At 51.0% G+C, this 20,299-nt stretch overlaps 1 protein-coding gene across 4 annotated transcripts; it reads left to right on the forward strand.

Annotated features, from left to right (window-relative positions):
• Positions 1–2,088: 2,088 nt before the first annotated feature.
• Positions 2,089–19,826, forward strand: NIPSNAP1 (nipsnap homolog 1). 4 transcript variants are annotated; one of them, XM_090062287.1, is made up of 10 exons: positions 6,775–6,954; positions 9,637–9,767; positions 10,657–10,702; positions 11,673–11,767; positions 12,970–13,040; positions 13,369–13,509; positions 13,973–14,004; positions 15,689–15,783; positions 17,441–17,524; positions 17,920–19,826. In XM_090062287.1, the coding sequence occupies exons 1-10, from the start codon at positions 6,893–6,895 to the stop codon at positions 17,982–17,984; spliced, it is 822 nt and encodes a 273-aa protein (XP_089918413.1). In that variant the 5' UTR covers positions 6,775–6,892; the 3' UTR covers positions 17,985–19,826. The 4 variants fall into 4 exon arrangements, with proteins under 4 accessions (XP_089918412.1, XP_089918413.1, XP_089918414.1 ...); XM_090062288.1 differs by lacking the exon at positions 6,775–6,954 and adding an exon at positions 7,026–7,895; XM_090062289.1 differs by lacking the exon at positions 6,775–6,954 and adding an exon at positions 7,902–9,189.
• Positions 19,827–20,299: the final 473 nt, after the last annotated feature.

Genomic DNA, 20,299 nt, shown 5'->3' on the forward strand with positions numbered 1-20,299 from the left:
GATGCCCCTTCTTTTCCCGCCTGCCACAACTTTGATGATATAAGAGATCTATAAAAGGGAGGTGGTGACTGCCTGTCTCCTGCCCAGCTTAGTCACAAGGGGCTGCCCCGTACCCTGGGGCCCAAATCCAAGAGTGAAGGAAGGACCAGCTGGGAGCCACTAACCCAGACTCTTCCACAATCCACTTTCCCCGCCCGGGTCGCTTTCCCAAGACTTTCAAATTGTGCTGCAGGGAGCCTCATTACTGGCAAGTGCTGCTGGAGTGGCAGAGGATTCCCTCAGACGTAATCAGCTGGGGCGGACACAGTCTTCACAGCTCGGGATCTTGCCTGCCCTGCCTCAGCTGTGAAGGCTTTGGGGGGGGCCTGCTCCCCTTTTCTCTTGGGCAGGTGCCTGGCCTCGGTCCAGACTCTCCGACCAGCTGGGGGACATCCATGGGAGGCAAAAAGAAAAGAAAAAGATTAAAAAAAAACTCGCAGCGGGCAGTTCCCCCGCCTCTGATGTTCCCAGGGGCTATCCCCGGATTCCCCTCCTGTGCCTGATCTCTTCCACCCTCCGCTTCACTCCTGTGGTGAGGGTGCCACCGCCTCTTAAGCCTCAGCCCAGTGGCTTATCCACACTTCTGGTTCCTCGGCTACTCACCCCTGCTACTTCAACCCTCCCTTGGGTCCTCCTCTGGCCTCCAGATATAGCCCACACTGCGGATTGGCCCCAGTTCGCCTCACCTGACGCAGAGGTAAAGCTGAGCTGCTGCAGATCGGGAGTTCTCGCCGTAGAATAGACGTTGCCATGTGAGGTGGTTCATGTCCCTGGCCCGGGATACGTCCCCGGTGAGTGCCCTCCGGGCTCTCACGGTGACTGCACCACCACTGGAGGGAGTTTATTCCACAGTCTGGACACCCTGACTGTGAAGGAGTTTTTCCTGGAATTGAGCCTGAAACGGCCTTCCAGGATTTTGTCTCCATTGCTCCTGGTCTTCCCCAGGGGAGCCCTGGTGAACAGCTGTTCACCAAGTTCTTGATGTACTCCCCTGATGTAGTGATAAACCAGAACCAAGTTCCCTCTCAGCCTTCTCTTCTGTAGGCTGAAGAGGCCCAGGTCTCTCAGTCTCTCCTCATATGGCTTGTCTTGCAAGCCCCTGATCATACGGGTGGCTTTTCTTTGGACCCTTTCAAGTTTTTCCATGTTCAGTGTCCAGAACTGGATGCAGTACTCCAGCTGTGGTCTCACCAGTGCAGAGTACAGTGGAAGTATCACTTCCTTAGTTTTGCATAGGATGCAACAGTTAATGCATGCTGGCATGTTGTTTGTCCTGCTGGCCACCACATCACGCTGCCGGCTCATGTTCATGCGATAGTCAATCACTGCTCCGAGGTCCCTTTTGGCTGTGGTACAAGTCATATTGTTGCCACCGAGCCTGTAGGTATGTTGGGAATTGTTTACCCCTAGATGGAGCACCTTACATTTCTGAGTGCTGAACTTCATCTGGTTCTAGTCCTCCCAACTCTCCAGCCTGTCCAGCTCTGCCTATATCTGCAACCTATCTTCTGGCATGACCATGCTCCCCCATAACTTGGTGTTGTCCGCAAACTTGGTGAGTGAGCTTTTCACCCCCACATCCATATCATTGATAAAGATGTTGAAAAGCACAGGTCCAAGCACGGACCCCTGAGGGACACCACTGGCCACTTCTCGCTAGAATGACAGATCCATTCATGAGAATTCTCTGGGTCCTACCATGCAGCCAGTTTGTCACCCACTGAATTGTTGAGCAGTTAAGTCCACAATCTTCCAATTTTTTCACAAGGGTTTTGTGGGATACTAGATCAAAAGCCTTTTGGAAGTCTAGGTATGCAATGTCAACCTTCTCTCCCATGTCCAGGTGGCGAGATACCTGTTTGTAGAAGGAGATGAGACTGGTAAGACAAGACCTACCCGTGATGAAGTCATGCTGGCTGTCGTTCAGAATCTTACCCTCAACGAGCGTATCGCACATAGATTCTTCAATGAGTTTTTCCAGGATTTTCCCTGGGATGGAGGTTAGACTGACTGGCCTATAGTTTCCCGGATCTTCCCTCTTCCCCTTCTTGAAGCCCTCTTCCAATCCTCAGGCATCTCCCCTGTGCGCCATGATTTTTGAAAGAGTTTTGCCAGGGGTTCTGCAGGTGAAATTACCAAAGAAAAGTGGGCATTCAGGAGTTCAGTTTTTTCCTGAGTGGCTGTTACCAGCTGTCCCGAAGTGTTAAGCAATGGCCCCATGCTTCCATTTGTTTTCCTTCTGCTCCCTACATACCTAAAGAAGGACTTTTTAATGTCCTTGATTCCCTTGGCTAACTTAAACTTAGTCACCACCTTAGCTTTCCTAATCATTTCCCTACAGGTGCAGATCACTGTTATATAGTCCTCCTTGAGGACTGTCCCTAGCTTCCACTGTGTGTATGCCTCTTTTCTTTTTTCAAGAGGACCATGATGTCCCTAATGCAGTGTTCAGGAGTAGGACAGAGTGGGGCAGCATAGTGTTCAGGAGCAGGGCAGAACTACTATCCTCATTTTAGATGTGGAAACTGAGATTGATATGCAGTGGCCAAGGGACCTTCCTGGGATCAGAAGCACTGCAAGCTCCTGCAGCACCCTGGGCAGACTGCCAACCACGGGGGGCCAAAGAGACTTACCTTCCCCATCTCTCTCCACACTCTGCTGGCAGCTTCTGTGACTGTGGTAGCAGGTGCTCACATTGCTGGAGCTGAGGAGCAGGCTCAGCAGGGGGCATCAGAATGTCCCTGGCTCCCAAGGAGTCTTTGTCCCATGTATGTATCGGGGAAGGGTTGATCTGACTGCCCCCTTCCCCTGCATTACAGGGGTAGACCCTGGGGAGCCTGTACTGTAGGGCTGATGCAGCCAGGAAGTGGTGAACTTGTCCCTCAGCTGGGAGCACCTCTACTGCAGCCCCATACACTATGGGATGCAGGGCTGCCTGGCTTCTATGGCTGGGCAGTGCTGGGCTATGTCTGCCATAGCAAGTACTCCCAATGTGGGGGCTTGTGACTCTGGTGCCCCCTCTAAGCTGGTGCCTGGGGCAGGAGCCCCACTTGCCCCCTGCCCAGTTATGCTACTGCTTGGAATGACAGGGAATTCTGTGGCAAAGGGGAACTGGAATCATGGTCCCCCCACTTCTGTGCTACTGCTCTAACCACCAGGCCACGCTTCCTGCCTCATCCCATTCACCTCACCTCTGTACCAAACCCTTCCTTTGATGTGCTTTTCATTCACCAGGCACGCGATGGACCATGCTTTTGAACCATCCTGTCTGTCTTTTGTTGCTTTCTCTTTTTCTACAGCTAGAGTCTCTCTTTTTCTGAATATCCTCTCTCCTTTAGGTTGATTGTCCACCTGCAACCCTACCTCAGCCTAAACTGCTTTTAATGTGGAGGAATAAAATGCCCTAAATGGGAAACAAATCTGAGAGAGAAGCTAGACTTGTTTTCTGCAGGGAGAGTAACCAGTGCTGAAAAATATGGGGGAGAAAAATACAGGGCATGGTTCAGCTTCTGTAATGACCTCCACAGGGACAGACCATGGCCGTGTGGCTCTGAGGGAGCACAGGGGACCAACCTGGGTGAAATCTACCATGAGATGGAGAGACCAAAGAGATGACCTCAGAGCAGTTTGTCAGCCCTCCTCAAACCTCCCTCCATTGATATTACATTAGGGGCAGGTGTGTTAAATGCTTGCACCAGTGTGACTATAGTCTGCAAACTTAGAGAAGTGCAGTGGAGCTAGATCCATGGAGGTAAGACACCACATTGTAAAATCCATGTGGGGGGTGTTATCTTCACCTGGGTTGCAACATTGTTGGTGGTTATGGGAAATTACTTCTTACCATAGCTGTCATTCATAAAGTACCTTTCAAATCAAGATTTCCTGGCAGCTGATATACTTAAAATGTCAAAATCACTTTGGGCAAAAAACTCTTATCACAGAGGGCCAGGTCAGCCTCTCACTGAGGTCAATGGGAATTTGCTAGTGGCTGCACCATGAGTAGGAAGGGGAACCATACTTACCCCCAGGATCTCTGGGGTAATTTTCCACAGGCCAGCTGTAACCTTCAGTTTGGGTTTGGCCTTTGAGGATGCTCCACTTTCCTTGTTAGACTGTAATATGTCATCTCCCGGGGGGGAAAAATGGGCTTCACAAAGGATGGAAATGGACATGTGACTGGAGCAAGACCCAAGATCTGCTAGTGGCAGCAGGATCTTTTGCTACTGTGCAAGGAACTCCAGTATCATGGCTGTAGGTCTGGGTTGGAAAGGTTTCATGGGATACTGTTCCTTTTGGTGCAATAGACATTGGTGTGCTGTTCAGAACTAGCTCCTAATGGAGAAAGCTGGAAATGAAAGTATCAGAACATTTACAGATGGATCCCTATAATGGGCTCTATAATACAAACATAGCCACACAGATTTTTTCTATGGGCTGCCCTTGGGGACTGAGGTCATAGCACAGCAATGAAGAGGATCTAGAAAAGCAGGTGTGAAAGTAAGCAAGAGCACTGGGAGGTGACTGCAGCTGCCCTCCCAGAGGGTTCTGCTTCCAAGACAGCATCACCAAAACACATGGTGCAGCAGGAGGTGGGATCAGGTTGGGATTTTGATCTGGTAAAGACAGCCAGAGCTTTAGTACTGGTCATAGCCTACCCTAAGGTTATCCCTGCTGTGCCCTCTCCCTTTATGATAGGGATAGGAAGAGGCTGGTCCTGGAAGGTCCATCCATTTTCCACTGACAGGAAGTTCCTCAGTGCACAGGGAATCCTTCACTAGCCATTTTCAAGCCCTTTGTGCTGCTGGAAGAATCCAGCTCTGCCTGTTTCCAGATCTCCAGGATTGTTGTGGACTGAGGGCTGACTACAACTGGATCTAGGACTCATATGTGCTTGAACATAGTCCAGCTTAGCCATTTATGGCTAGCAATCTGTGTAGCTGCACCACTGCCAACCCCTTGGTGACAAGGACATGTCAGAGGTTTGCAAAGAGGTTTACCCGGATTGATATGCCTTGACTAACTTGGGCAATCAGCACAAAGCTGTCTGGCCTTGTCAGTACCAGCACAGTCACTTCACAACAATGACTGAACTGGAGATCTTCCAAAATACAGACAAAGCCTTAGGTTAGAAGATTGTCTTTGTCCTCATGATAGAATAAGAAAAAAAGTTGTGTCCTTGATCTAGCAGCTATACAGGAAGCTGGTGACAAGTTCTTTGCAAAAGGAGGAGCAGGAGGCTGCTGCCATCCCTCATGTAGCCCTGCTGAAATCCAAGACATTCTAGTTACATCAGGGAGGTTTTATGCTCAGAGCGACTCTCCAAGGGCCTGGTGAGAGCAAGGGCCAGGGCTCTTCCGGGATGAAAAGAGCTGTTCTCAAGGATGTTCTTCAAAGGGACAGAAGAACCACTCTTGAGATTAAGTTCCAAAGTGGAAAGGATGTAATATGAGTCAATGCAAAAGTAGTTTTCTGGAGGGGAAGAATAAAGATAAGGAGTGTAAAAGGCAGAACTGTGGGTGACCAGGAGAAAGGTCCCAACACTTTCAGATTCTCTCTGGTACCCAGACACCTGTCCAGCGGTGGCCCCAGGTATCCTGACATGCATCCATCTAGGTGCTAGGTCAGCTGAACTAGGCCACAAGAAAGCAAGACACCTATCTGCATACAGGGGATGTAACACTGAGCCAGAAGCCTCCATCCCCATAGCTGCAGTTCAGCCAAACTCTTTGGAGAGGCCCCAGTAATTACTCACGGGAATAGTACTTTTAAATGGGGCACACCTTTTAAATGGGGCACACATACATGGAAATTTATGTATGGATGTTTGTGTCTGTAGGGTCAGGGTCTAACTCCTGAAAAAAATTGTGCATTACAGTGCTCAAAATAGTCTTACTCTTTCCTCGTGTGCCATCTTCTGTTTGTTACCTGTCATTGTGAGATCTCTGGGGCAGGAATAATATGTTTGCACCTACCGCAATGGGGTCCTGGTGCTTCTACAGTATATATTATTCACCCTCACGGTCTGACTGTAAGAACAGCAGGGGAACAAAACAGGCTGCTTACCGGAGTTAGGGGATCTTTGCCTTGGGCAGTTTTGAGGAAGAGGAGTAGGCACCTGGCCAAGATGTTTTAGGAACAGCAGATCCTATGTCTGTGCCGGGCTTGTACTGGCCAATTCTATGAATGAAGAATACATCCTCATATAAATGTTCCCAAGCAGGAAGCAACTGTAACCACCTGAAAACTGAGATCCTGCTCCTGCCTTTGTTTCAAGGTAATTTGCATCATCACAGATCCTCACAGGAGGTGGGAGGCTCCAGACCAGCTACTGACTGCCCAAAGGAGTTTTCCATCTATTGACTCCTGTGAAATATGAACTTTCATTTTCTACCCAGGAGAACTTTTACAGTCTTTTCTCCAATGCCTGATGAAGGGTGTTTGTGCCTGAAAGCTTGCGATTAAAGATGTTTTGTTTCTGGTTTTTTGTTTTGCAAAAATCTTGTTGGTCTAATACAAAAGATATCATCTCTGCTACAGGCGAGGTGGCGGCTAGCTCAAGCAAAGCCCCGGTGCAGCAGAGCAGGGATCTGGGGACGACTCATCTAAGCCCTGCCGGTGTCTCCGCCTCGCACCCGGGCGTTTCGGAAACGCTGCTGACACCTCGCACCGCGCCCGCGCCAGAAGCCAACACGGAAAGCGGCGCGGGTGCAAGGGCCTCGGGGCTATACAAATTACAGCACAGCTGGGCCGGGAGGGGCGTGGGTATCAGCCCGGCGGCAGCCAAAGCAGGGTCCGGCCGCGAGCGCGGGCCCCGCCCCGGGGAGCGGCCGGGCAGCGCCGGCCCAGCGCGAAGATGGCGACGCGCGCGTGGGGGAGCCCGGCGCTGCGGCTGCTGCGGGCCCTGCGCGGAGCCCGGTGAGCCCCAAGCCGCCCGGCCCCGGTCTGGCCTGGCCCGGCCGCCTGCGGGAGCGGGAGCGGGGCGGAGCGGAGCCGCGTCCCTGCTGCCCGCGCGAGACCCCGGCGCTGGGCGGGCGGGAGCGGGGCGTGGGGGCCTGCAGCCCGGGGGGTAGGAGCGCTGCCGCTGCCCCGCCGCCTCTTACGGAAGGGGCAGGGCCCCGTGGGGGAGGCCCGCGGGCAGGCGGAGGTCTCCGTGGGGTGCCGAGCCCGGGCAGGTGGGACTCGCGAGCCGCGTCTGACAGGCGCGTGCAGCGCAGGGACCAGGCCGTTACCTTTGTTAATGCTTTACTACGATGCTTGACTAGAGCGTGAGCCCCAGGGCAAAGTCTGGCCTGGCAGGAGCTGCGTTTTGCAGCTCCCAGAGCCCTCCCGCCCGTGGGGCGCGGTTGTGTCGGACCCCTGGGAGCCTGCCCCGGCCGTGGTAGGAGCGTGGTCTTCCCGAGTTGACAGGTGGCCTCAGACAATGGGGAGAGGTGGGAATCGCTCCCTTGGTTTCTGTGGGATGTTAACTCAGAAGCCTGTGGAGGCTGCATTGCTGCTGGTGGTTTTTTGTTTTTTTGTTTTTTACAAGGATGAAGGCCCAGCTATGCTGGGGTTATGGGTGGATCTGAGATGAGACCCCATAGCTCCCATGCAGGTGCTCTGCTCCTCTTCGAGGCATCGCCCCTGCAGACCACCTTGTACTTGCTGATAAAGGGCTGCAAGAGGTGTTGGAAGAACACCGCTGTGAAAGTGCTTTGGGCCGAAAAGGAGCTTACCTGATAAGTCCCTGGAAAGGGGATTGTCTGGCAGGTTTCACTCGCCTGAGAGCCTGTAACAACCACAGAAAGAGGTGGTTGCTTTTCCACAGGATCCATACGTTAGGCAGACATGCAAATCCCATCTGCAGGGCCTGTAACGTAAGTGGTGGCTGTGGGGGCCAAGAACATGGACAGCTGCTGTGATAAGAATCCACATGCATTAGTGCCCTTCTCCATGGGTGGGCTGCAGACTTGGTTGTAGCAGTGACTGACAAAAGTACAAGTAACCAGGGGGCTAAACCTAGTAGCTGGAGCCAATATATGAAGCATGGTGTGAGGGTAGGTATCATTGTAGGAGTAATGCACTCCCACCCCTGCTTCCTTTCCTGGGTGGCTGCCTCCACCCTGCCGGGTGGCTCCATCTTGCCTATGCAAGCCCCTTTGCTGGGTCATGTCCACTGGATGTGAGAAGCCAGTTTTTCTGTTTCACTGACTGCTGTGGGAGAAGGCTCCTTCTTCAGCTCTCTGCCTCCCATGAAGGAGTGAGGATGGTGTTGGGCCTGCTCTGCCCTACCCCTTCCATCCTTCCTTTCTAGGGGTCAGAGATGTCTTAATCAGCAGGTGAAACACGGGTAATCCCATCAGTTCTCCTCTTTCCCAGGGTTCAGGATGGGAGTGGGGGAGGGCAGACAAGACTGACTACACTTGGATCCTTCTAGCTGTGTGGCAGCCTAAGAAGCAGCATTGTCTAATGGGTAGAGCACTAGACTGAGCCTCAAAAAGCCTCAGTTCTGTTCCAAGCTGTGCTGGAAGCCTGCAGGATGGACTTGGGCAAGATGTTCTCCTTCTCTGTCTCAGTTTGTCCATTTGTAAAATGGAGGTGAGGCTAGTGCTGTTCTTCAGGAAGTGCTTTGAGATGTACTGTGAAGAGCTCTTTGAGGGCTCTGTAAAGCTGTGAACAGCAGTACTGCAGTAGTTCACATTCAGTCTCCACTGTGCATTTACCTTCCTGCCTCTGCCTGGTAGTCCCTATTTAAATGGAAATCAATAACATTTTTTTCCTTCCTTCATTCACAAAGAGAAGTGTCCTTCCTTCACTGTTAAGTGAATGTTTGAACCCTGGGTTTTTGTATGTGTAACTTTAAGCTCAGATATTAGGGCCCTGATCTCAACTAAAGTTTTCCTTTTACAAATGTTGCTTTGTGCTTTAATATTTGGCCTTTATTTGAGCCTTTGGCAGTCACTGTTGTCTATCTATTTTTGGTTGATGAAATGTGCCCGTCCTGGTCTCCAAGCTCATGGACCCAATTAGAAATGCACAGATTAATGCGGCAAATGGCCTCAAAGTCAGGCAGGAGAGTTTACAATCTCTGCTTGAAAAGAACCTTGAACCCTTGGGCTCTTCAGGAAAAAAGCCTGTGTCAACAAATAGCTGCTGCAGATTGCCCTGTAGGTCGGTTAAACTCCAACGTGGTGCTAGCCAGCTTGCTCCCCTTCTGATCTCATGGCAGGGGGCCTGTCTAAATTCACAGATGGGTGGCTGGTAGGATAGGAGGAGGGGTTCACATGTTGCTTGCTGCAGATGCCTTGCATGCCGGTGTCCTGTTGTTGTAGATATTCTCAGTAGACTGGTGATGTCACAACCTCATTTGTGTAGTGACTTTTCTCTACAAGGCCCTGCTTCTGGTGATTGGATTTATCCTGCTTTCACCGCTTAGGTTAGCATTTGGTGATTCCTACATGGTGGGCCATATCCGCAAAGGGCTACAGTTCTGCAAGGCAAGTGCCTCCAGTAGCTGGGTGAAGGTCTAGTTCCTACCCTTTGCTTATCCATCTCCCTGCCCACCGCTGCTGTTGTAACCCTCTATTTGCCACTGCTGACCATTGTGCCTCTTTCTAGGGGTTATGCCAGCAGAGACAATGAGAGCAGCTGGTTCCGCTCACTTTTTGTCCACAAAGTGGATCCCCGGAAGGATGCTCATTCAAACCTCCTGTCAAAGAAAGAGACCAGCAACCTGTACAAGATCCAGTGTGAGCTGTCCCTCTTCCTGGCCCTCCCTTGCCTGGCACATTCTTTTCCATGGGTGTTGCTAGAATCTCCCCACTTCTAAAGAGAATGAGGAGGGGTGGGCTGTGTTCAGAGGCAGCCTTATTTGTAGTCGTCTTGACCTCTGGACATGTAAAGGTCTTGAGCCCAATTCCACTTCCAAATCCTGCTGGAGGAGAGGACTCTGATTCCTACCCTTCCCCACGATACAAGAGATAGTCAGTGAGTTGCATGGCCCCAGGTAGCAAGTGGCTTTCCTTGGAACCACCTCTGAAGAGTAGGTGTAAGCAGTCTGGCTGGGGTAAGCTTGTGTTCCCTGCAAGCTGGGGGGCATCAGGGAGAGGAATTTGATTGGCAAATCCTCCCTGGCCAGCTGGATAGGTCACTGAATGCCTATGCCAGACAAACCATGGAGCAGTGGCTGTGTGCCTACAGGGCTCCCACAGTTGCTGCACCTAATTGCTGAGCTGCAGTGCTACCTGTTCTGGCCCCCCTTACTGCCATATCTTCCTCAGATCACTCGTGCTCTTTGGTGTTCCTTGAAGCTGGGATCCTCAGTCGTCTTAAATGAGAGGGGTGATCCCTAATGGGCATAAATATTCAAACAGGACTGGATTAGACTGCCACTAAGCTCATGGAGAGTGTGTGAGTGTGGCCTCACATGGATCAGGGGAAGCAGGAGGTCCCAGCAGCTTTCCTGCCTGGAGAGTGTTTAGCCAGCTCTTTTTGGCTAAGGGCTTAACCTGATGCAGCTGTGAGCTCACAATTTTGCCCAGCCCTGAAGACAGCTACCTGCTCTCAGTCCTGTCCTCTTTAACCTGGGCCCAAATGCTGCTATGAAGATGTGACTTTCTTTATTGTTGTTTTCTGCAGTTCATAATGTGAAGCCCGAATGCCTGGATGCTTACAACAGCCTGACGTGAGTCCCCTCACCTTTCACATCTGTGGTGCTGGGAGCCTGGCTCGCAATGGTGTGACAGGCTCTGACTGATCGAACAGAGAGTGTCAGGCCCTGATGGATCAAGTGTCCTCAAGGCAGGCTTCTGTGGAGCCAGTCCCAGGGTGGGGGTAGGAAAGGGTCCCTGGATAGGCACAGAGCCAGAAGTCAGGGCTCCTAGTTTCTTATTCCCTGCTCTGCTTCTGTCTCATTCTTCCCTCTCTTTTGTGCACGTACACAAAAAATGTTGTGACTCTGACTCGCTCAAAGCAAAGACAGACAAACTCCCTCTTGCATGTTTAAAACACTTTGCAGATCCTCAGTTGGCTGGTGCTCAACACCAGAGCTGCCTCTTGGCTCCACAGTCCCTTTTCCACCCCACCCTGAACCCCAAATTCAGTGGGTCAGCTTCAAGTCAGTGGCTCCCAGCACTGCTCAGGGAAGCACAAGTGCCTCTCAGCCTGACCTTGACTTCCCATGATATGTGTGGTCCTGCCCAGGTGGAGCTCTGCATGGTCTGGATGTTTCTTGCTGGGTTGGGCTGGGGCACAGCTAGGATATGGCCAGGGACTAGCCTGTCACTCCTTAAAGGTGGTGGCACTACTGGTCCTTGTTCCCTTGTGGGGGGCGGTCACCTTGGAGTCTAACTGTTCTCTTAAATACCCGCCTCCCCACCCCACACAGACCCTCTATGTCTGCCTTGCAGTTGCAGCCACTCTCTACGTAGGGTGCTCCCTACCTGGCAGGGTGGGAGGGGACACTAGGGAATGATGCAACTCTTTTAATTAGCATTCTTGAGCCCTGTCCTGTTGCTTCCACTTCCATCCTTCCCTTTGTCCTGAGGAGGCCAAGGATGGTCATCAAATGCAGCTCTCCAGTATTGGCCCTATGATTCCCTGGGTTCAGCAACCAACAAGCACTGGCCACTGTGACCCCAGTTTATCCTTTGCAGGGAGGAAGTGCTGCCCAAGCTGCACTCGGACACTGACTACCCTTGTGACCTGGTTGGGAACTGGAACACGTGGTATGGAGAGCAGGACCAGGCAGGTGAGGGGCAGTGGCCTGGCAGGAGCTTATGGCTTGGCTTGCCCTGGGGCTGAGCAGAGTCCCATTGCACAGCCTGGAAATGGAGGCCTACAGAAAACAGGGAGAGGGACACATTCCTCTTCCCAGCAGGGTGAGGGGGAGGAAGAGTTGGATTCATGAGAGCTTGAGTGAAAGATGGAGACCAATATTCCTTGCCTGTGGCTGGTCCCCAGTGTCCGGTGCTGCAGAATCAGTAATGCTGGTGCGGTGTCCTGCCGTTGGGATCTCCTGCCCTCTGGTGGCAATAGTTTGAAACGCAGGAGGTCAGAGTCCAGATGTGTGTTTTTAAAAAAAAAAGGGGGGGGGGCTAGGGACCACAGTCCAAAATACAGGAAAATTTGAAAATCTGAGAGGCACAAAAAAAACCCCCTTCCCTTTTAATATGTAGAAACCTGATACTCCTGATATGGGTAAGTCTGCTGGTTAGAGTCATGTCTGCTATAGGAACTTTGCCTGAGGAGGTCTTTTCGTTCTAGCCAGCAAGGCTGCTCATATGCAGCTCTTGTATTGCATCTCGACCCTAAGTTGAACTCTCCTGTACCACTCTTGGCTCCTGCAGGCCCAGTGGTGTCCTCCAGCCTTGCTCCAAGACCCCTGCTGTTTTATTCTGGGCTGTATCTTGAGTGGATATTGACAGTTGTGCAAGTCTTGTCTTGTGGAAAAACCTGTGGTGTCAGCCCAACTGGCTAATCACCTGGGGCTTGAAAGCAGTTCCTGCAGGAAAGGGGATGGTACCAGTCTAGCACACTTCTCTCCTGGGCACAACTAGCCCCGCCTTTGTGGTAGTGTTAGTTGCACAGGGGAAATTGGAGGGAATAAAGCAAAGTCATTCAGAAAGTTCTTGTTGGCCAGCTTGGCTCAGTGGGTCAGCAGTGGCTTGGAGGGCAGGGAAAGCCCCAAGGACAGTGAAATTGGCTGAGTGGCTTGTAGCAATGCTCAGGGCTGCATTGACTCTCTGGACTAGTCCAGGAAGAGAAGCTTTGAGTTTGGAGGTCTCCTGGATGGGCTGCTCTCTGTCTTCACTGACTTCCCTTGATGTTGCTGGTCAGGCCATATGGGGGGTGTGGTAGAAATGGGATGTCACATGGGCTGTTGGGAGTGTGATTGCGGTGGGGAAAAAGCCACAAGCCCCTCCCCATCCAGGTCTTGCTGTCTCATTGCAGTGCACCTGTGGCGTTTCTCTGGTGGGTACCCGGCCCTCTCGGACTGCATGAATAAGCTGAAGCAGAACAAGGTAGTGTGCACATCCACACTGCTCTGAGCTGGAACTCCACTGGAGCAAACTGGCTGCAGTTTTGCCATGTCCTTCCCATCCCAATGGCTACACACAGATGTTCTGACTCCCTAATTAGTGACCCTAATCTTCCTACCTTGGAGTAGCCTGTCATTGACTCTATTTGGCTGACTGACCCTCTGCCCCTGCAGGTGCTGAGCATCTCACCTGCCCCCAGCGGCACACGAGGGGTGGCACACAGCCACTGAGGGTGTCTGTGGTGGCTGTGGGTGGGACTTGTATTCCCAGAAGTTACCAGCATGACTCCATCAGCTGCTACTCTTTGCAGGAATACCTGGAGTTCCGGAAGGAGAGGAGTAAAATGTTGTTGTCTCGCCGGAACCAGCTCCTCCTGGAATTCAGCTTCTGGAATGAGCCTCTGCCACGGGCAGGGCCCAACATCTACGAGCTGAGAACCTACAAGCTAAAGGTGAACCACTCCCTTTTCTGCTTCCTCTCTAGCAGATTGGTGTTTTACTCCATCTGCCCAAAGTCTTGGCCCCTCTGCTTCTCAAGGTCTCTGCCTCACACAGACCAGGCCTGACATCCTCTGGAGGATGTGGGATTTGCTCTTGGGGAGAACCAGAGAAGCTTTGGTAGCAGACCTTCAGCCCCTGAATTCGCATAGAAAGTTCTAATTAAGGGGGAGGCTGAGGAGCAAGGGTGGGTTCTGCTAGGTCAGGTCTCCCATCTCCTCCAGCAGCAGTCCCTGGTGATTTCAAGGGGATGAGTGACCCTGGCAGTACAGTGAGTCACTTGTGCCCTGGTGCCCAGTGGGGCCAGTTCCTTTCTGATCTCAGAGGGCAGCAGGGACAATGTGGGAGACCTTGAGCTGTAACTTGGTAGTGAAGGCAATTGTGACCTGGGTTTTCATGTCTTCTCTTTGTTTCCAGCCAGGGACCATGATTGAGTGGGGAAATAACTGGTAAGTAGCAGAGGAGACTCTTTGCATCCAGCGGGGCATAGAAAAGATCCCACACCGTCTAGGAAATCAAGTTCAAAGCTGGGGTTAAGAATGCAGACCATGGCTGGGGTTATGTTGCCCAAGTGGTTACAGCAGTGGACTTAAGGCCAGGAGACCAGAGTCCCAGTCCTGGCAGAGCCTTCCTTGCTGATGGTATTGTGGTAGTGCCTGAATATTGCAAGCAGATCAGGATTCCACTGTTATACAATTTGCATGCTTGTAGTAAGGCATGCTACCTCAGAGTTTCCAGCCCAGCACAGTCCCAGGGCACTGGAGCAGAAAGCAAACTGGCCCCTGGCTTAGTGACAGGACTTTCCCCAGCTTTATATGTTAGGCATACTCCTCTTCCAAGAAGGGCTAGGGACCATGTTCCAAAATACAGGAAGATTTGAAAACCTGAGAGGCTCAAAAAAACACCTTTAGTATGTAGAAACCCAGTATTCCTGAGATGGGTGAGTAAGTCTGCTGGCTAGAGTCATGTCCACTGGAGTAAGTCTGCTGGCTGGAGGCATGTTCCTTCAGTGAGGCTGGACAGGTCATAGCATCTTGTTGTACTCAGTTTCTGGCCTGATAGACAGGAAGGAGCAAAGAAGTGTGGCTGTAAGCTCTTGGAAGGCAAAGGACTGTTGTCATCTCCTTAGCACCCAGCTTCATTCTTGGGAATTACCCCCTTAATGGGTATTCCATTTTTATTTGAGTGCTGTTCCAGGTGAAGTTTGGCCAGTTATGTCCCAGTGGTAACATGCTTTCAGCTTCTGTGGGATGCAACAAGCTGGAATCAGAGTGGCACTGAAGATCAGTGGCAATTTGTAGGCCAATGCTAGGGAACTTTTAGATGCCCCAATGACTTGGGAGAACTGCAGTCACTGGATCTGGCATAGGCCACCCATACAATTTTGCCAAGACCAGATTAACTGACTTGGCCTTGCGTTTTTCTGTGTCTGAGGCAGAGATAATGATAGAGCTGTCATGGGGGGAGGGGGGAAGGGCATCCTTGGGTCAGGAGTTGTCGGAGTTCAAGAGCCTGGCACATTGCTGGTCTGGGTGGCAGCTGGGGTTTCCTAGACTGCTGCTTCTAGGGGCATTTAGGAACCACACTGAACCTGCACTGAGGAAGCTCCTGTAAATGCGAGGCAGTCCTGTTCTGCTTAATGAACCTGAGGGAAGGCTTTGGGAATAGTCAAGAGGTGAACCGTCATAGTACAGGGATAGCCAGTGAATGGCACAGGACTCTGTTCTGCAAAGGACTGGTGAGTTCCATGTATCATCTTTTGGATACAAGTGCCCTCCTGGTTAGTCACCTGGAGTGGAAGCTGCAACTGTATCAGTTATGCTGGCTTGTTAGATGCTTCTTTGGCTCTCATCACTACAGTATCTTAAGTACCTTGCCTGCATCCATCAGCTGATGGGAAAGGCCTGTGTCATGCTGAGCTTACAGGTTCAGTTTCTGCTGATGACCATGGCCATGTGCAGGTGCCCCTGCTTGTTTCCTGTGGATGCCATCAGGTACATCCAGTTAATGGACAGTCCATAGTCACTGAAAAAGGCAGCTGGGGTTCTGCTGGAGCTCTGACAAACCTCTGGCACTACTAGCTGTGTCTCCAGGCCGCACTGACTGACTGCTCTTCTCCTATGTTTCCGCTAGGGCTCGAGCTATTAAGTACCGTCAAGAGAACCAGGAAGCTGTGGGTGGGTTCTTCTCCCAAATCGGAGAGCTCTACGTGGTGCACCATCTCTGGGGTAGGCAGCCTCTGCATTGACCTCTTCCTCTGTGTTGATGAGAGCTTCATGGTGAGCCCCCTCTGCAGCAGTGCCCCACCCTGCTGTGGTAGGTGCATCCCAGGGCAGGAAAGTGCCTTAGTCAGGGGTGGGCAATTATTTCAGGCAGAAGGCTGCTTATCAAGTTTTGGCGAGCTGCCGAGGGCCGCAGGGGTAGCGCTATCTCTTCACAGGTGCCCCGCCCCCTGGCCACCATCTTGAGGCTGGAAGTCCTGCCCCCTGACCTTTGCTACCAGAAGTCCCTCCCCTTGCCTCCAGAAGTACTCCTTTCAGCAAGGGATTTTGCCATCTCAGAACCCAAAAAATACCTAATTATATTCTAAAAAGTGAACATCCAGAACATTGATTTAATTTGACTTCAAAAAATATTTTTGTCCTGGTTTTACATGCATTTCTGTAGTGTACATAGAAGTGATTGTATTTAATAGCTTAAAATTAAGTCTTACTCTTGTATATTGTGGGGGGTATAAGTTTGTGGGTGCATGGGGAAGGGTGTGGGTGTGTCTCTGGGGGATGGATAGCTGGGGTGTGGAGTGAGGGAGCAGGTGGGTGTGGATATGTGGAGTGTGGGTGGGTATGGGGTTTGTGGGAGACTGTGGGCAGGAGGGTGGCTGGGGTGTGTGAGAAGGTGTGGGGATCTGTGTGTATGGCAGTGCAAGGGGGGGTTGTGGGTGGAGTGTGCATGTGGGACTTGCCCTATGAACACTGCCCCCCCACCCTTATTGGCACAGACCCCAGTCCCACAATGCAGCCAGGAGCCAGGTGGTGCTGGACCAGGGGGTGGGGTGAGGCTGGCCTCCTGCTGCCAGCTCCCCCTAGGTCCTACTGCCTCTGCCTCCTGTCATATTCGACAAGCAGCCATAAGCAGATAAATACTTTCTAAATTCTTTAGGGATCCCGTGGGCTAGATAGAATGGCCTGGTGGGCCAGATCCAGCCCACGGGCCGTATTTTGCACACCCCAGCCTTGGTTGAGCGCCGCATGTAATAATCTGAGGACCCTGCTCATTTTAAAGGGGATCCTGAGGTTGGTTCCTAAACTTAAATCTCCTGTCTTGTCTCTGCCTCTCACTTACTGTTTTCCTCTTATCTCCATCTCTACCCCATTCTGGTTTTTTGCCCGTCACCCCATTGTGTTAGAACATGGGTGGCCAACCAGTGGCACAGGCAGCCTCTGTGTGTGGTGGGTGATAGATTAGGGAGGAAGCAGGCAGCAGAGCTGCAGATAGGCCAGGGAATAGAAATCAAAGCAGCAGATCAGAGTGCAGGAAAAGGATCAGAGTGACATTTGGGGGGGGGGTGGAGTTAATTTGTAGCATGCCTGCCAAAAAGGCCGATCTTCCATTGGATTAGAGGCTAATGCTTATAGTACTGAGTGTAACTGAAATATGTATGTCACCCACAAGTGACTCTGGAGGCAGGGTGCTGCCACATATCCCTAGAATTGTGCATAGTAAATAGAGCTGGGTACAAGTGAGGAATTCTGCTTTGAAGAGGATTTGAAATTCTGCAAAACATAATTGCTGCTCTCTGTCCAGCTCTTGGGAGAACTTGCTCTGGGGCAGTTCCATGGAAAAAAGCTCTTTCTCTAATTTTCTTTTTCCCTTTTTTCTTTCCAGCCTACAGGGACCTGCAGTCTCGGGAGGAGACAAGGAATGCAGCTTGGAGGAAACGGGGCTGGGATGAGAATGTGTATTACACAGGTGGGCCTTGTTCTTTTGAGTAGCTGGTGCTGGACACGGAGTAGCCACAAGTTTTAACTCTTGCATCCCTGGGCCAAAGCCAGTTTCCAGCTAGAATCAGAAAGCAGTTCTGTGGTTCAGAATTTATACCTTCCTATGAAGTGTTAAGTGTTAACTGCTCTTTGCCAGAAATTGGGTACTCAATTGATGTGACAGCCACTACCACTTCTGTAATGCACTGCTCTTCATCTCCTCCTGGCAGAGACTAGGACTGGAGTGAATGTGTCGCATATAAATAATTTTTCAGTGCCTCCTAGTGGGACAGACTGGAATAGCTCTGAGCTCACTAGTTACTTGTGGGTAGTTGGTAGAAAATGCCCTGTGCCCAGCGTTGTCATGCACTTTTTTTTTTTCAGTGCCCCTTGTTCGGAACATGGAGTCTCGAATCATGATTCCCCTGAAGATCTCACCCCTCCAATGACCCTTCACCCTGACCCTGTGTGTTCTCCCTCCAGCACTGGATACAAATGGACAAGAGTGCATGGCCTGTTGGGGTCTCTCTGCACTTCTACTGAAGGAGCCTGCTTCTCTCTTCCTCTTGGCACTACCCATCCCCTTAGCCCATACACCTGCCTGGTCTTGGGCCTTGGTTGCATTACAAACTCTGCTGGTAGAGAGCAGCCACCAGAGCATGTTCTCACCCATGCAGCTTCATGTGACTACATATAGCTCCATGGCAGCAGCTGTCCCAGCAGGACACCCAGAGCACCCTGGGCAGGATCAGTTGTTAACAGGGCTGCAGCAGATGACAAAGTGCAGACACATCTACACCCACTTCCTGACAACTTTCCTGTGGTAGCAGTTGCTTGTCTTTGCTTGCAAAGCTAATGGCTCTTGCCATCACAGGAGACCTAGGAGTGCGGATGCACTTGTGGCTCTTCCAGCAGAGCTGCAATGTAGTCCAGGCCTTGGGCTGCTTCTGTCTGCTGGGAGATGTGGATCATGCTAGCATATGGCTTCATGTTGATCCCCAGCTGTGAACAGATGAATGTTTTGGAGCTCAAATTCCCCTTTTGCACATAGAAATGAACACAGCTGATCTATGCCACCTGCAGAAGGCATGATACAGATACCCAGCTGCTCTCTGGGTGAAGAGACAGGGTTCAGTCTTTTTTTGCCCAACCCTCTAGCAAGTCATTCCACCCCACCCCCTTCCATCACAGACAGGGAATAGTCTCTTCCTTGCCTCTGGGAGCGATCCTCTACCATGCTTCCTTTCTGTGTCTGCCACCATGACCTTCTACCTTTGGATAGCCTGCTGCAAGCAAGAAGCCCATCCCTGAGCAAGATACCCTGGCATTCTGCTCTGGTGGAAGCATGGGCAAGCTTGTATGGGGAGAAAGAATCTCTCCTGTCTAATGATGAGGCTGTCCATCCCCTTGAGCTATCTCCCTCATGATGAAATGATGCTGTATTCCATATCCAACCCTCATTCGCAGTGGCTCCTAGACTTAATATACAGACCTTAACAGTATATATATTTCTATCCTGCTACTTAGCCTCAGCCTGATACTAAGATGGAGGGGGTGCTGGAATACTTAATTTTCCCCCTTCTGCCTTCCTAAGGTGCTGAACACACCTTTTTTATGAGCTCAAGGGGAGCTGGGAATGCTAGACACCCACCAGAATCAAGCCTTTAATTCAGGAATTAAAATGAAGCTGAGTTCTTCTTCCCCTTGTGTCATCCATGCAGTTGATCAGAGATTAGCTAACATTAGCACCTGCCTCCCAGAACTGCATAAGCTTAGTAGAAATGAAAGGTACAAGCTGGACTGTGTCAGCAGAACTGACTCTGGCTGGAAAAGACAAAGCCTGAACCTGAAAGGAACATGTAGTTTTGATAGTGAGTAGTAACAACAGTTGTGTAACTTGGACTAATGGCATTCAACCACAAAGCAGTAAAAAATTCATTTGCATTGGAAATTAAAGCCTGTCAGTGCTGCATCTTCCACTGGACTGCAGTGGAGGTGAATTTGAGTGTCTGTATCTCCTAGCGCAATCACTGGTACTGGGTGCAAATGCCCTTGCTCCCTGGGCATTTATATGTGTATGTGAGTGAGCAAGGGGAGTTGGAACACATGGAGAGGCAGCTGTCATTCAGGGGGGGCCTATCAGACAGATGTCAGTTCCTCTAGCACATTTATGGTAATTGCAGCTAATGGGAAAGTGGCAAAGCACGGGCATTTATTTTGTGTCAAGCATTTTCCTGGAAGGAACTTGTACAGGTCTGATTGCAAATGTAATTAAATATTTAATATGCTAACACGAGTCTTGCATTTGGGCGGGGTCTTGTATCTGGTGGGTGGGGTCTTTCAGGCCTTCATCAATTTGCTGTACAGGTTTAGTTATGGCAGCTGGTAGAGTCCAGACTTGCTTTGGCCTTATTACCAAGAAGTAACAAGATCAGCTCAAACAACTTTTTAGGCCCCTAACATGACTGCCTTCTCCACAAGAGTGTGTTACACACATTACAGGTAACCTTGTAGGTTGGTTACTGATATAAGAGAGACAGAAACAGGTCTACAGCTGACCTTTTATTTGCTTTTACTTCAAAACACAAAAACAAACATTTAACCCAAAGTCTATGTGGTCACCTGTGACTCGAGAGGTGGGAGGGCAGCTCACAGATTGGCAGCGGGTCTTGAATTTGCTGAGTTCTCTATATTTCCCTCCAGCCTAGACCCCCATATTTACTTACCTGGCAGGAAAAATACCATGACCACAAAGGTGGCAGGG

The sequence above is a fragment of the Crocodylus siamensis genome, chromosome 9, assembly GCF_052110815.1.
Source record: "Crocodylus siamensis isolate JL-2025a chromosome 9, ASM5211081v1, whole genome shotgun sequence".
In the NCBI taxonomy this organism is placed as follows: Eukaryota; Metazoa; Chordata; order Crocodylia; family Crocodylidae; genus Crocodylus; species Crocodylus siamensis.

What these genes read in the sequence shown, in the direction of transcription:
- NIPSNAP1 (XM_090062286.1), top strand. Translation starts at nt 6,504, where the DNA reads ATGTTTTGTTTCTGGTTTTTTGTTTTGCAAAAATCTTGTTGGTCTAAT. An exon ending in ATAAGCTGAAGCAGAACAAG is followed by an intron (nt 13,041 to 13,368) that starts GTAGTGTGCACA and finishes TACTCTTTGCAG; the next exon opens with GAATACCTGGAGTTCCGGAA. An exon ending in TGAGAATGTGTATTACACAG is followed by an intron (nt 17,525 to 17,919) that starts GTGGGCCTTGTT and finishes TTTTTTTTTCAG; the next exon opens with TGCCCCTTGTTCGGAACATG.